Raw genomic sequence first — 15,596 nt, forward strand, 5'->3', positions numbered from 1 at the left:
TTTTCTGTTGATACTTGCTGATCAATAGGGACGAGCTCTTGAATTCCCTTTTCTTGACCCCTTGATTCTGTTTAGAAATAGTGCAAGGAATTCTGTTTATTCATGAAGGTCTTTATTTCCTACATTGAATGGCCTGTGAAGTTGAAGGTGATGGAGCAAAATGGTTAAACCAGTGGCATAATGCAAAGGGGTCTTATTCTTGCAATGAGGTCTTGAGAGAAATGGTCCATCAGAGGTTTAGAAGCTGTGAATTTGAATCAGAAGGAGGATCTTGTGCTCCCTTGATGAAGAGGCATCGCTTCTGTAGACCCTGAAGTGCCTGATCCTGCCTGATCATGGAAACTAAGCAGGATCAGGTCTGGTTGAAATCAGGGTTGGGGGACTGAATCTTGCAAACCGCCCAGAGAGCTTCATCCATGAGCAATATAGAATTTATAATGCATATAATGTTGGACCATCATTAAGGATGGGTGACAGCTGTCAAGATTATTATTTCCCCCGCCTTCAATTCTTTTTCACCTCAACTTCCTGCTCTTCTATTTATGAAGAAATGTTCCTATGTTGGCAATTTCTTAAAGTAAGGGAATATCCTGGACTGACAAAGAGAAGCCAGTGGGCCCCAGATCAAACCAAGGCAGAACTTTCTTTGCAAGCAAACATGCCAAAGCCAAGGCTGTTCCACTTTGGACGCATCATGAGAAGACAGTGCTCCCTGGAGAAGACCATCATGTGAGGGACAGTCAAAGGCAGAATCCTAAAATAGAGTAGGAAGGGGTCTAGAAGGCCATCAAGTTCCACCTCCTGCTCGGTGCAGGACACCTTGTTCAACTATCCCTCTCAGAGGGCTGTCCAGTTGTGTCTTGAATGACTCCAGTCCCACAACCTCTCCAGGTCATGTTTCCTGATATCCGGCTGGATTCCAGTTTCCTGTAACCTGAACCCATTATTCTGTGTCTTGCACTTTGGGATGATTGAGTTTTGTCCTTCCGCTTTGTGACAGGCTTTCAAGTACTTGCAGAGTGCCATCAGAGCACCCTTCGCCTCCATTTTTTAACCTCCAGGTTGGCTCCATCCTCTTGATGAAGGATATTTTGAATTTTGAGTCATTTTTCTGAATCAAAGCACCAGACTGCATGAATTTCTCCCCATTTTTTGTCAGGTACTCTCGCACTCTGCTTGCCTCTTCAGGACTATCTATTTCTGCATGCATTTTCAGGAATATAAAGCCGGCGTGCAGCTGTTTCATGGCACAGGAAGGCCGTGAGTGCAGTGGTGGCAGCAGCGGCTTCTCTGACTGTGATGGGCTGAGACAGCCCAGTCCTTCCTCAGATAAATACCGGCTATTAGCAAGGTCCAGCATCTCTGCCAGCCGGAGCACTCCAGCCCTGCAGGCTTCTTCTTCTGCAAGGGCTGACAGGAGGCAGCGCAAGATCTCTCATGGGGCTCTTGGCCCAGCTGTGAGTTCAGGCAAGCTGCTTGCAGAAGGTCAGAGCAGACCGAGATATCTCTGGCAAACAGACCTAAAATCAAAGCGAGAGGTTGCTTCTCCATCCTCTTGGGAACATGCTGATTTTCTTCCTTTCCGAGCTCGGGTCGCTCATATGGTTTTGGGAGCAGGCTGTGTCTGACACGGGGCTCCCACATGTCCACCCCCGGTGTGCGAGTCCTTGCAGCAGAGGTGCGGAGGAGCAGTTGGTTTCTTCATCAGTCCATAGGCCTTGGTTGCTGGCTCACCTCAGCTGCATCTCACCACTCAGGTGTATGTGGAGTGAAAATTAGCTCCCTTTGGAGCCATCACTTGACTGTCAGGAGTCTGACCCTCACTGTGTTCGGACACCTCTGTCTTGGTTCCTTGGTCTGATACTTCGCTTGGTTGCCCTCTCTCCTGAAAGTCTGCCTCCTGTACATCTGTGCCGAGAGTGGACAACTTGTGTGGCCCTCCAGATGTTGGACTGCAACTCCCATTAGCTCTCACCACTGGTGGTGCTGATGAGGGATGATACAACCACGTCCAGAGGGCCAAACGTTCCTGACTTGTCCTCGCCTCCCCATCGCAGCTCCTGCCTGGCCTTTCTTTCCAAGCTGCTTTGCAGAGAGAACACTGATGCGTGCAGTAAAAGCTGTTGCTCAGATTATGTTTGAATTTCAGCAAAACAGCTGGAAATGGCAAAATGGCTGTTGCTCATAGTGGGAGCCCCGGGAGGGGCTGCATATTAGAGACGATTTATTGTGCTCGGGGAAGGCAAGAGACAGCACTCTGAAACCTGAGAATAAATACTTTCCCCCTGAGCAAGGATCTGCTTTTTCCAAGCACTACGTTGTTAATTCTTAGACTGAAATGAAGCATGGAGAACATTAACTCAGGCTGACTCCTGGGGGAATCGTGAGCCACGAGGGGCTTTGAAAATATTCATGCTCTTCAGCACTTGCCAGGCCCAGCCTGGTGGTTTATCCTTCCAGCTTGTGCCACGGAAAGTCAAGCTTGTCTTCAGTCTGAGGCTGAGCGTGGAAGAGTGGATAGGGGAAACAGAATCCTTTCTAGGTCCTGGAACCCCTGCTTTGCACACTGGAAGTCCCAGGTGCAGTTCTAGGTTCTCCCACTAAAAGGTGATAGGAGAGACCTCTGCCGGGGGTCTTGGGGAGCCACTGACAACCGGAGGAGACAATACGGGAAGATCAGGCTAAAAGGTGGGACCTAGTCCAAGGTAGCATTCTATGGCTGAGTGTGCAGGCCAAGCCACACAATGAATGCACAGAATCGCTCATGCCAGAGTAGTCGCTAATCGCTGGCTGAGCCCTGATGTTTCTTCCAGGCGTACGAAGGGTCCAGCAGCCATGCTTTGGGCTATTTGCCTCTGTGCAGTAGTTTGCATGCTCCTCCACCTGCACCATGGCTCCTGGGGGAGCTGCAGAAGAATCCTGGATGGTGCTCTGTCCATTAGTTTAGTGCTCGCATAGCCCACTGCATGAATGGGTTGCAAAATTTGCAGACGTTGCAAGGTAGGTAGGTTTATGTCTACAGATTGGGACACCAGCTGGCACCATTTGTGGAATCGGGGATATGCTCCCACTGATGAGCAGAAGCGTTAAGGCAGGCTGGCCATGGGAAATGATGTTGAGAACTGCCTGGAGAGCTCTGCTTATTGGGTGGCATGGAAATTAAATACGAATAGAGGAATTAATAAATTAAATGTGGGCTTGTGCTGCAAATTGTGCACTGAATCAGAGTGTTATGTAATAAGTTATGATGTGAGGAGCGTTGGGCACACCATAGTGAACAGAAGCAAACAACCTAGGAGGTTTCCTGTGAACTACAGTTCTGCATTTTGTCTGAGTGGGAAGCTTTGGAACAAGGCAGACAATTAAATCCAAACTCAAAATTGGCTTAGTATCACGGCTTGTTCCAAAGCTGTTGAACGTAGCTTGTTTGAGTGACGGGGCTCAAATTCCTTTGCAGATTCATTGAGATCCCTGCTCTATTTCACCCACTTTCCCTCCTCCTTTCCTGCTCTTTGTGCCATCAAGTCATCTTTAAGGTTTTGCCACGCTGGAAAACGATGTCTCCAACATCCTGCGACAATGGGATCCCAATTTAGCTTCTTGTAAAAGCCATCCATCTCTCTTGGCCTCTTTTCATGTCCCCACCTGGAGAATTCATTTCAGCCCAACAGCTGCTTAATTTGCCATTTTTTTGAAGGGGAGACTGAGAGCTCTTCAGCCAACAGAGCTTACTGAATATGTTCTTTAAGCACAGACACACACACACACACACACACACACACACACAAACACACAGAGGGAGGGGGCCATAGAATGTTGCTGTGTATTTTCATGACCCGATTGAATGCTGGCCAGCCTGTCGCTCTTCCATGATGCTCCATTTCACATCCCCCAGTTTTCCGTTCTTGCTTTTCAGCACAATGTTCGATGGCTGTCGGGCATGGCCCTTTGAGGGTTTGCTCCCCTTTTTGGCTCCCTTCAGTGTTCTCCCTCTGGGGTGTGTGGGGCTCATTTGGAAAGGCCACTCCTTCTAAAGGCCAAGAAAGTTGGGACCATCTAAACCCCACTTTTAGAGTGATGTCCAAACAGAGCCAGTGTGTTCATGTCTTGGTTTGTGAATACATTTGGTGGGACAATCCATTCCTAGAAAAGGGAGATTTTCTGTGGAAGTACAAGAGCAATCGTACCTTTTCCACTGCCTCATCACTCACATCCCCAGCTCAGAAGATGTCTTCTCTTGTCTCCATTCCAGTTTTCGGTGCAGCTCAGGTTTTCACCCAGTACTCCCTAGAAAGCCAGGGTTGGGGGGGGGGCTTTTCTGCTCCTCCATGCTGGTGCGCCCCTCCACTCTATTTGCATCGAAACAATTGTGCAGTGGCAAGAAGGGCGTAGCGCATCCGACATGCAGGCTGATGTTCCCTTGTAGCTGTCAGGTTGCTTTCCTCTTCCCGATGCGACATCAAGGCTGAGTGACTGGGCCACTGGCTGGAGCACTGACCCAGAAAAGAGGGCATTTTATTATCGGGAGAGGAGATGCTACGTTGATGGTTGGAAGATGGGAAAGACAGGGCCAGTGCTATAAATGAGAGGAGAAACGGATGGCAGATTTCAGCTGATGGCCATTAAAGGAACACTCTGAGGTCAGGCAGAAGTGCTTCGGGGAAGCTCAGGCCCAGCCCCTCTGGGTTAAATGCAAGTGACAGTCTCGACAGGTACAATGAGGACCGTGGAGACGAGGCTGTCCCAGGGCGCTTGTATCCTCGGCTCCTTTGACAACAAAACCAGCACATGTGCGCCTCGATCCCTCATTTGGAGTGTAAACGGACAAGTGCAACATTGCTGATGAGAAGGGGCATTGAACAGCCAGGCTCAGAAAAGTAGGGACCCAGTGAGAAAGATGTGGAGTTTGGATGGGCTGCTGAAAAACATTTCTACCAGCATCAGCAGGGAAGTTCATGTGTCGCCTTGTGATCCAGTTCCAGGCAAGTGACCCAACTCAGGAGATCTGTAGACCTGTATCCTTGGTCCAGGATGTTGCCTCCACCTCCAGCGGGAAGCATTCTTGGGGGCTTCTGATTCTTTCTGTCAAGGTTCTACAACCCAAAGTTAGCTGGTGCTACATGGGGCACAGCATTGCCTCTGTCATGCAGGGATCCCTGGAAGCCAGATGGCTTGTCCAGCAAAAACTCCTGCAAGACAAATCCTATTTTGTTTTACAACTGGTTAACTTCCTTCGATTGTCACTATGCTGTGGGCGGAGTATATCTTGACTTCAGCAAGGCAGCAGACAAAACCCTCCGGTGCTTTCAGTTGCTTCAAAAGCCAAAAGGGGGAGGGAGTTGTGTGATGTGCCGCTCAGGTCTGCCTGAGCTTCTGGGCTGGCCGAAGGGTCAGTGGATGTGCCTGGTGGTTCTTCTGTCCATATGTAGGAGCCCACTCTTTGGTTGGGCTGTGCTGGTTGCCCCTCTGCAGCTGATGGGGTCTTCTCCAGGAAGGAAGTGCTGCTGAGAAGGAGCCAAGGAGGGAGCTACGTTCTGGGGAAGAACCTGGCTGTTGGGAATTTGACATCAGCATCCCCTGATGCCTTTGTCCATTCTGCCCTGGAGGCCAGGCACCAGTGTCAGGGATGGAACACGGCATGGGCTGCTGAATAACTTTCCAGAGGCAGCCCTCTCTGCAGCTCCCTGGAAGTGTTGCTAGGCTGTCCTTTAGGAAAAACTATGCTGCAGGTGGAAGGTGATGGTGGACCCTGTTGACAGTCCTGAGGTATGTTGTAGGCAAGGAAAGTGGAGCTAAGGGTAGGGTTTTTCCAGGGGACATTCTCCTGTTTGAATGCCCCATATGCTGTCCACGTGTCATGAGTTTAGTCCTTACCTTCTTGCTCTTGGGCTCCCAGACACCAGTCAGTCTCCTTGCAATTTGGATCTTTACTGGTACTTCACAGCTGCAAGACAAAGTAATTTTGGAAACCCTCTAGCAAGCTGAAAGTTAAGCCCCTCCTCATGTCAAGAGGGGAACCCAAACTGGGAACTTCTCCTGTGTCTCCTCATTTAGTCACAAGCTGGACTCAGGGTGACTCAGTTGGTGAAGACCAGTCGGCAGGTCCTATGCGAGCCCTCTAGGTGGGGAGCTCATATCCCCCAATGGCTCGTCACTGGGTCATGGACCAGGCAAGCCAACAGCTCTCCTTCCTTCCTTTCTTGGACTCCTCCTGTCTCTTCCGAAGCATTTCTGCTCTCCTGGTTGGCCTGAGAACCTGTGAGGGAACTTCAAACACCTTAGCCTCTCCCTGAGCTCCCAAAACTCCCATCACAGAGTCTGCAAGGTCGTCGTCTTCAGAATTTAGGGCATGATGATTCTGGAATGTCTTCCAAGAGGGGCAGTCTAGTTCACTCCCTACATCATGCACCCCACCCCATTTGAAGAGGCGGCTTTAAATAGAGGGGAGAGATGCTTTTCCCTGAAAACAACATGAGTAGTAACCATTGTGGCATAAAGAATCCATGGAACAAATCATGGTTTCCTATCATGGTTTCTGAAGACCAAATGTACCACACTGAAATACTGTGACTAGGTTTGAACAGCATGACAAACCAAGAAAACAAAAGACCAGCATGGCTGGTTGTGTGGTGCGAACCCAGCCATCATGTCTGGTTCTGGATGCTACTCTCTGTGAAGGATTTGGAACAAGTTCAGAGAAAGGAGGCCAAGATGATCAGGGGACTAGAATCTAGGCATTAAGAGGAAAGAGTGAAAGAACTGGGCATGTTTAGCCTTGGAAGGGGACATTACAATAGCCTATTTCTAGTATCTAAAGTTTTGTTTGTTTAACACATTTGTATGCTGCCCAATTGTGCCACAGCTGTGAGGTTGTCTCACAGCCATCCATGATTTTGGGGCATGAAATAGGTAGTTTGCATAATTTCTGAGGAATTGCAGAAATCTTCCTGTGGCTGGATTGCTTCAAGTGCAGGTGGCCGATCATGCATTTGTGTTTCCTCCTCAAACATCTTTCCCTAAATGGAGTGAGACTGGCCTGGACAAGAATTCCCACTGAGCATTATTTCTGGCATGGCTGTTTTGCAAATCCTTCCAATTCTGTCTTTCTGAAATGCTGCTATTCCAGGAAACTTAAACTATTCCAAATGCGGCTCGCCTCTGAGAAATCAGCTTAGTAGGAAGAATCAGCTCCTTTGCAAACAGGCTTCAGATGGGGCAAGACTTGTAGCCTTTTGTTTCTTCCCTTCTCTGCAGAGAGTTTGCCAAAGAACGAGAGAGAGTCGAAAACCGACGGGCCTTCCTAAAACTCCGGAGGCAGCAACAAATAGAACGGGAACTCAATGGCTACTTGGAATGGATCTTTAAGGCAGGTAAGCAGGAGAGCTTGGGGCTCTTGGGGTGGGAATAGGGGAGTAGATAAAGCCAAAATTCCCATTTAGGCTGTCATTCCTTTCCTTAGAAGATCTCTCAACTGCACCTAAGGCAAGAAAAAGAGATGCTTCAGCATGAAAGGGACAGGCTAGGATTTATCAGGGAATTGGTGTGCTTATTTAGGACTCGGCTGGGACCAAGGTTTGCTCTCGCACTGCAGCTGCTGAATTAGTACAGCAAAGCTAGGAAGGAAGGACGGTGTTATGATCGGGAGTGTTGTCACGGATGGTCTCTCGGTGCCTTTTGGGTACACCACTGAGCTTGTATAGAAAAATCACAGGCTGTATTTCATGGACTTTGCATCATATAAATAATGTGCTCAGCAGAGAATAACATTCCACACTTCTAAGGACATGGGGTCTGGGGCAGGCAGCCGTTTGTCACAATAGATGTAGGGGGCTGGGGTGGGCCACGTGTGGGTCTCCTCGGCATTCAAGGGACGTCTGGGTGGCCACCCAGCCAGACTGGACTTACGTATGTGCACTAATGTGACTGGCGGGCTGTAGAAGTTATGTTGGGAACGAAAGGGGCCGTTGTTCTCGGTGTGCTTCCAGGGCCAGTGTGGCACCGACTCTTTGGATGTGGTTGTTCAGGCGTGGGAAATGAGGTCTGCAGCCAGAGATAGTGGAAGAGGGTGAGCTTATGTCAAGGCTGCCGTCTCTAGGTGCTCAGGCAGGCCCCGAAACCAGCAAGGGTTTGGAAGTGCCAGGAGAAATATTGGGCCATAAAACAGTTTCTCCAGCTGCTCCTCACCCCACGCATGTTGAACCTGATGGCTGGGGAGAGTGGAAGCTGCACCTGGCCTGTCTGAAGGCCTCTGGGTTGGGGGCCCACCTGACCGGTGCCGCTCAGCGGGACTCCCCCATTGTGATCCAGTCTCCCTTTATCTCCGCGTGATCGCTCTGCGGTTTCTCAGCTTCAGGAAGAGAGCCCTTCATGCCACATTCCCATTCATAAAATATGCCTTTTTGTGTTGATGGCTCTGGCTATGTTTTCTCCTTCAAAGCAATACCTACTGCCAAGCACCATTCTCTTTTCTAATTTAATTTATATGCCGGGGAGGTTTTATTTTATTTTTTTAACGCACGAGTGCATTTCAGTCTAAGCTGGGCTTGTCCAATTTAATGCCCTGACCCACCACAATAGCCACGACGGCTGGGGAAATGCAGTGGCCCAACCAAGGTGGAGGAAGGCAGGCCTGGCCTGGCCTGGTGCTGGGGTCAGGACCCTGGACAGGGGCGGAGGTGCTTGTTCAAAGCCAAGATTCAGGACCACAGACAGCACCGCCTTGGGGGACCTGCCAGCGATGTTTTGCTTCCTGTAGAAGCAAGCAGCCTCCTAGCGGTTCCTTGAGCGGCTGTCCCACGGCTCCTGCCCGTTTCCCAAAGCCCGGCTGTGTCTCCCCTCGTTCAGTAAGAAAAGGGCAGAGACCGAACGAGCGGAGTTACTGTATCCATGCTTAACACAAGCCTTAAAAGCACCTCTGGGACACATGAATCCCACCCACGGAAATGAATTTGCTGCTGCTTCCTTCATTGGAATGCAGTCTCGTGCTGCATTTCTAAGCTCCCTCTCTCCACAAGGACAAAAGACTTCCTGAGACCCCACATGGGCTCCTGCAGGTGATGCCTCATGTCTTGGAAGGGCATGCAGCATGCATGCACGGAGGAGGAGGAGGAGGAGGAGGAGGAGGAGGAGGGTGGAATTTAGTCTGGGAGACCTCGATGGGTCCAGAGTAAGATCCAAGGCAAAAAGTGGCCCCAAATGTGATACAAAACCTTAACAAAATTGCACTGCACTGCTGCTGGTTTCTTCAGAGACAAGTCCCCGAATCTAACCTCCACCTTCACAACCAGCCATCTTTCTTTCTGCTATTTAGTCTAGAAAAAGGGTTCCAGGGTCTGCTTCAGAGGATTTGGAGCTGCAAAGAGATTGGGGGTGGTGCTAGGTTCCCAGCGATCTGGGACTCAAGCCCACAGGATGAACAAAAGCAAACATATGCATTGGCATGTACTAATTTGCATATGCCCTAAAGTCTATTCTGTATTTTTGAGGGACCCTGTCTCCGAAGGACAGTCCTATTTGTAAAAACAGATGCATGGAGAGGAGGAAATTTACTTCCAGAAGTTTGTGAAGTTGCGGAAGCTCATACCTAACAATAAACCAAATGAAATCCTCACCCATGGAGAGCAAAAGAAGGCTTCCCCCTAAATTCAGTGCCATAAATCTAGTTTGAATACACAAGAATTGAAGTCCACCAACCCTTTTCCCTGGGTGGATGCATCTGTCAGGTTTCCTTTCTACCATATTTGTGAAAAACAATCAGTCAACAAACAAAAGCTTCAAGTTATTTGCTTCCCATTCTTGCAGTAATTTGCACATTTTGAAATGTTGTTATCCAGCAGAAGCCCAGTCTCTTCCGAGTGCACACACAACACTAATAGTTTATCCCTCTCCATTCCCCAACAACAACAACAACACCCTGAGTGGCATAAAAATATTAAAAAGTTCCTGCTTTCCAAAGTACAGTCTAAAAGATAAGGTATAAAAAAGAGATAAAAAAGGAGGAATGATATATATTTGGTGTTATGCTTGGCATACTTACTTTCACCCCTTTTTGCCTCCACGGGGCTTCTGTGTCTTTCAGGCCTGCATGGTAAGCAAACATCCCAACAGGCTGAGCTTTCTCTTGCATTGAGGAATAGTCACGGAGACATTTTGCCTGTTGAATGTTTCAGATGTGACAGGGCAGACCGTACTTTAGCTGGCACGAGGAGGGCTTATTGAATAAGGAGGCTGGGCTGGTAGATTTCATTATGACTAATGATGAATATTGGGGTAGAGGCGACACATAATAACTGTAGAGCTTTAATTAGCAATAACTCCCTTCTCTGTGACAAAGCATTAACGCACCTTGAGGGATGTTCTGGAGCTGCCAAAGCCTTATTAATTTTTTTCCAGCTTCCAGCTGATCACGGCTGGCATGCCACGTTCGGGCTCGTTTCTTGTACGAGTCGATTGTGACGCTCCATCCCTTCGGGTGATAGACTGGCTCTGATCTGTTCAGTTTCACCAGGCTGTTAAACCTGTGTGTGGGAATGAGGGCAGAAGTGCTCAGAATCATAGGATCATACGGTTGGAGAGGTCTGGAAGGCCATTGGCTCCAACCTTCTGTTCAATGCAGGACATAAGTTTCCTCTCCAAATACTAACCGGGCCTTAGCTTGCAAGATTAGGCAGGATCTGGTACTTCTTCCATACCCGCGGGGTCCTGACAGTCAGGACCCCGAGGGTGTGGAGTGGGCTTCCATGAGAGGTTGTTGAGGCCCCATCGGTGCGGGTGTTCAAGGATAGGCTGGCCATGCACATGGTGGGCATGTCGTGAGCGGAGCCAGCTGGAGCCGGGGGTCAGACTAGATGGCCCAAGAGACCCCTTCTGACTCGCTCTGTTTCTCTGTTTCTTGGTGCACACTCACAGATCATGCCGATTTGGACTGTGAGTCAGGGAAGGGCAGGAGACAAGTTCCAGTGGAGCTCCAGGCTCTGAGATCAAAGAGGAGGCAATAGTCTCAAGGCTGCTCTCCCCAAACATTCGGCCAGGCTCTGAGGGCAGCCCAGATGCACAAGTGTCGGGTTGGGGCCTGACAGAATAGCTGTGGTCCGACTCTTGACCAAGTGATGCAGTCAGGAATGGAGGGCCAACCAGCTAGAGGAGAGGTGGATAAGAAAAGAAGCAGGCTTGCTTCCAAGGGAGCCCTTTAGAAGGGATCGGGCCCGGGCATACTCAGAAGGAGGGTTCCTTGAAGGAGTTGTTCAGACTGGATTCAATGCTGCACTCTGTGCATGCTCGGAGATTCATTACACAGTGCTTGGGTTTATTGGATATCTTGCAATGGATAAAGAGCTTTTTGCAAAGAAATGGTCTGTTTTCTCGAATGTGCAAAGGGGGAAATTCAGCACATGATGCTGTGTGTGTGTGTGTCTATGTCTATGTCTATGTCTTGTATGACCTTAGGATGATTTTAAGCATCTTGGCTGCATGGTCTGATTTTGTGGTTTCGTTGTGCATGGTGTTTTAATGTTCCCTTTAAAACGTGTTGTGTTGTAAGTCACCTTAGATCTTGCTGTGACCAAAGGAGGCTGGTTTGCGTCCAGGAGAACTCTCTAGCGGTCTTTCCTCACACTTCTTTCTCATCTAGCCAAGCCAAAAGGGAAGAAAATGTCAGCCCACGCTTCAGTTTAATTTATGGTGTATGTGTTGTTTTTCTGTCAAGACAATCAAAGCCACTCGGATTCCTGTCGTGTTTTATACAACCGTTGCTTTTTGATCCAGTTTTGGGGACTGTGTGTTAAAAACAGATGGGTGATGGTCTAGGTGAGCTGCCTTCCACATTCTAAGGAAAGTAGGGCATAGAGAGCAATAGATTTGTTTAAAAAAGTTGGATATTGCTCCAAGAAAAAGGGTGGTCTTGTCCATGGATGGAGGCCATGGAGCTCCTCCCATCTTATGCATGGGGAGGAGGGAAATGCTGCGGTCTGGGACAACCAAAATGCATGAAGCAGTGGAGCAGCGGATGAGATGGAGGGGAAAGACAGCTCGGGCGAGACCTGAGAGGGGGGTGCCGGGTTATGCATGGTGTGGAGAAAGTGATGAGGGAAGCTGTTGCTCCTCCTCCTGCAACGATAGAATCCAGTGGGGTCATCTCATGAAGTTAATGGGTGGGAGATTGAGGGCAGATCAAAGGTTGGACTTCTTCACACAGGACATCGTTAAACTTGAAAATTCACTTCCATGAGAGGTAGTGATGGGCTGGCCGGCCATCTCGGCAACTTTGGTTTTTTCCGGGGTAGAGAAGGAGAGAGGGACATGCTATAAATAGTGTAAATTGAACTTCTTTTTAAAAGAATAGACTGCATGTTCACAGGGGGACTTTTTAAGGGGCTTTTGAACACTTGAAATGAATAAGGGAAAGCCCAGCTCCCAACACCCACCCCTCTTAAAGCCATCTAAGTTGGGGACTATCATCACATTTTAACCCGCTATGGCAAATGGTTATTTCCCCTTGCCATTCGCTGGTATCACCCAAAGATGCTTCTGGGTTGGTCGTATAAAATTAGATATTGTTGTTTAGTCGCAAAGTCAAGCCCAGCTCATCATGATCCCATGTGCAACATTCCTCCAGTGTCCTAGCCCACCAAGATGTTGTGAGTTGCGAAGTTGTGTCCGACCCATCGCGACCCCATGGACAACATTCCTCCAGGCCTTCCTGTTCTCCGCCATCCCCCAGAGTCCATCCAAGTCCACACCCACCACCCCAGTGACCTCATCCAGCCCCCTCATCCTCTGCCGTCCCCTTCTTCTCTTGCCGTCAGTTGTTCCCAGCATCAGGGCCTTCCTTCTCCTGGGAGTCTTTCCTTCTCATTAGGTGGCCAAAGTATTTGAGTTTCATCTTCAGTATCTGATCCTCTAAAGAGCAGTCAAGGTTGGTCTCCTTTGAGATTGACTGGTTTGGTCTCTTTGCAAAATTAGATATATAAAGAAAAAAATACAAAAACTCTAGTGAGGGGTAATACCTGCATTGGTTGCAAAATGCACAGGTGTTCAAGCCCTCCAAGTCAGCGCATCAGGCAAAGCGTTCTAACCAGCAGGCAGAGTGGGGAGAGAGGAGGGCTTGATGTTGAACAGCTCATGACTTCTCAATGAGCTGCGTTGTGCTCGGTCTCTGTCCTTTGCTGCCCCTCCCGTGGCAGCCATTGTGCAGCAGTGCTCAGGCCGACGTTTCAAATCCTCCGCTGAGCCCATTGCCCCAAGAGGTTGTCTGATTGAAGCCCATAATGTCTTCTCTGACTGGCAGCCATTCTCCAGGATTTTGGGAAAAGCAACTTTCCACTCCTGAGTTCCCAGTCCTGGAGATGCTTGGAGTTGAAGTCCCAGCCTTCGACATTCAAGGCATGCATTCAGACGGCTGGACTATAACGGCTCCTTTCCCTTTGGATGTGTCCTGGTGCATTGGCCCTTAGGTGCCACAGTTTTTGGCTGTGCTTTTATCCGAAATTCAGTGCTGTCTTTCCCATGTTTGCAGAGGAGGTGATGTTAGCAGAGGAAGACAAGAATGCCGAAGAGAAGTCGCCCCTGGATGGTAGGTTCACTGGTTTGCATTCCTCCTCCTTTACGTAAGATGTGTGAACCTTGGAAGCTTTGAGCAGAATAGAGGAGTGGGGAGCGTTCTATTTCTTGTGTGAGCTGCAAACCGTCTTCTGCTGCACAGTGAGTGTTTCAAGAGGGGTTTTGCGCGGCAATCTTGCTTGCTACCTGGAGGTTCCCTGCAGCATCTCCCTGAAGCGTGACCATGCAGTAGACATATGGCGGGCAGAACTCCTGGGACTTTCTGGCCCATGCTTTCACTCTTGGCCCATCGCCCTGGTTGCATCTGCTATAGGGAGCTCTGGTGCAGCTTATGGAAAAGCTGCACCAGAATCAGAGCCAGAAGACTAAATTACAACCTTTCTCCAAAGACCATATGAGGGGAGCTGTCAGCCTGACTATTTTGTGATAGTTTATTATTACATGGCTGTTTGGGAACCAGCCTCCAGCTGGAGAGACGGTTGGAGTCTCTGACCGTGTGCTTGTCCAGAGAGCTCATCTGCTTTCGAACACTAACCAGCATATTTGGTCTCCCCTCCCCCGCCCCCTTGTATTCAGTGCTGAAAAGAGCTACGATCAAGAAGAGCAAAAACGACCTCATCCACGCTGAAGAGGGCGAGGACCACTTCACAGATGTTTGCTCGGTTGGTAAGTCACAAGTCTGATGGGAGCAGCACTTTTACCCATAGGTGGTCCCCTAAAGGAGCATGGTGGGCGGATCAGTGGCCAAGACTGGCCGTTCGCAGTGTCTTCTGTGATCAGTGTTTGCTGCTGGATAGGCCAGCATCTTGCTGCTTGGATAGGCCAGCCTGATGAAAACAAGAAGATAGTTTCTCGTCTATTTAGCAAGGTTCTTTCACTCTGACTAGCTCGTGCCCCTCTAGCAATCTTTCCTCCAGATGCACAGGCTAGAATCCAATCCAATATCCCCACATCCCTGGCCTGCTTGACATTCACATTATTGTGTTTTCAAAACGGATCATTCCTCTGGTGTGGTTCTGGGGCTCGATGAAAACAAGCTGCATAATTCCGAGCTGGAATGAAAATATGCTGAGCAGTGGAGCAGAGGCTTCTGCAGGCTGGTCACAGGGTGAGTTGCTCTGTAATCCTCTCAAGACTGTCTGCAAGAACTCATCATCACGTTTTACAGTGACGGGTGGCAAAGGACCGAATCCACTTTATTAAAGCAAAGGCCTTCCTGAAGCATGGCTGTATCACTCTGCTGTGGTGACCAAGATGATGCCCTTTTAAAGAGCAGTCCTGCAGAGACCCTGGGCCGGTGGCTGTACTTGGCTCCAAGCAGAGAGGCAGTGCTTCAGCCCCAGAAGGTGGAGAGCTGTTTCCACTTGGCGCCTTGCAGCCATGCAGAGAGACAGCGCTGGCTGCCAGCTCTGAGAACGAAGCAGTAGATAGTCTGTGCTTGGAGTACCAGGAGCAGGAGGGATGGAGCTGGTGGTGAGATGTGGCACTGCCAGGGGCAAAGGCCAAATGGGATGCGAGCAAGGCTCGGGTGCCAACGAGGCTGGTATCGGTCCTCACAAGCAGGGATTTGCAAGGAATCCACAGGATTCCCTGGGCTCAGCTCCTCATACTTCAGTCTGCCTTGCAGCGGCCATGAATTCCTGGTGAATGCTCCCTGAGATCAAGTGAGGCACTGTGTGTACGAGGAATGGGGCCCCCAGCACTGAGCAAGCAGTCCGGCACTGTGGTTGCTGGCTGCACTGGTTATGGAAGAAGCTTAGTCATTGGTAATGGTGCCTGGCGTGGCCACTTCCAGAGCTCCTCTGCTGTGTCCTGCAGCTGCTGCCCCTTGGGTGACGGCACCTGGTACAGAAGGTTGCTGCTTGTGCCACCGGGCATCTTTGGGCACCTGCGGATTTCCTCTTGGCTCAGCTCACTTTGCCGGACTGGGCCAAGCAGGAGAGGAAGTCCATGCATGCTGGAGGGATGGGCTCCAAAAGGGTTCATCCACACCTTACTTACAAGGTGAACCAGGCTGGCTGCCCTGTCAAGCCACCTGG

At 49.6% G+C, this 15,596-nt stretch overlaps 1 protein-coding gene across 1 annotated transcript in view; it reads left to right on the forward strand.

Annotated features, from left to right (window-relative positions):
• Positions 1-15,596, forward strand: part of CACNA1B (calcium voltage-gated channel subunit alpha1 B) — a 249,634-nt gene that overhangs the window by 109,929 nt on the left and 124,109 nt on the right. Inside the window, exons 8-10 of the mRNA XM_044439840.1 lie at positions 7,255-7,370; positions 13,514-13,570; positions 14,134-14,223. Of these exons, the coding sequence (XP_044295775.1) occupies positions 7,255-7,370; positions 13,514-13,570; positions 14,134-14,223 (263 nt within the window). The remainder of the gene's footprint in view (positions 1-7,254; positions 7,371-13,513; positions 13,571-14,133; positions 14,224-15,596) is intronic.

The sequence above is a fragment of the Varanus komodoensis genome, unplaced genomic scaffold (genome assembly GCF_004798865.1).
Source record: "Varanus komodoensis strain SLA01 unplaced genomic scaffold, ASM479886v1 scaffold36, whole genome shotgun sequence".
Lineage (NCBI taxonomy): Eukaryota > Metazoa > Chordata > Lepidosauria > Squamata > Varanidae > Varanus > Varanus komodoensis.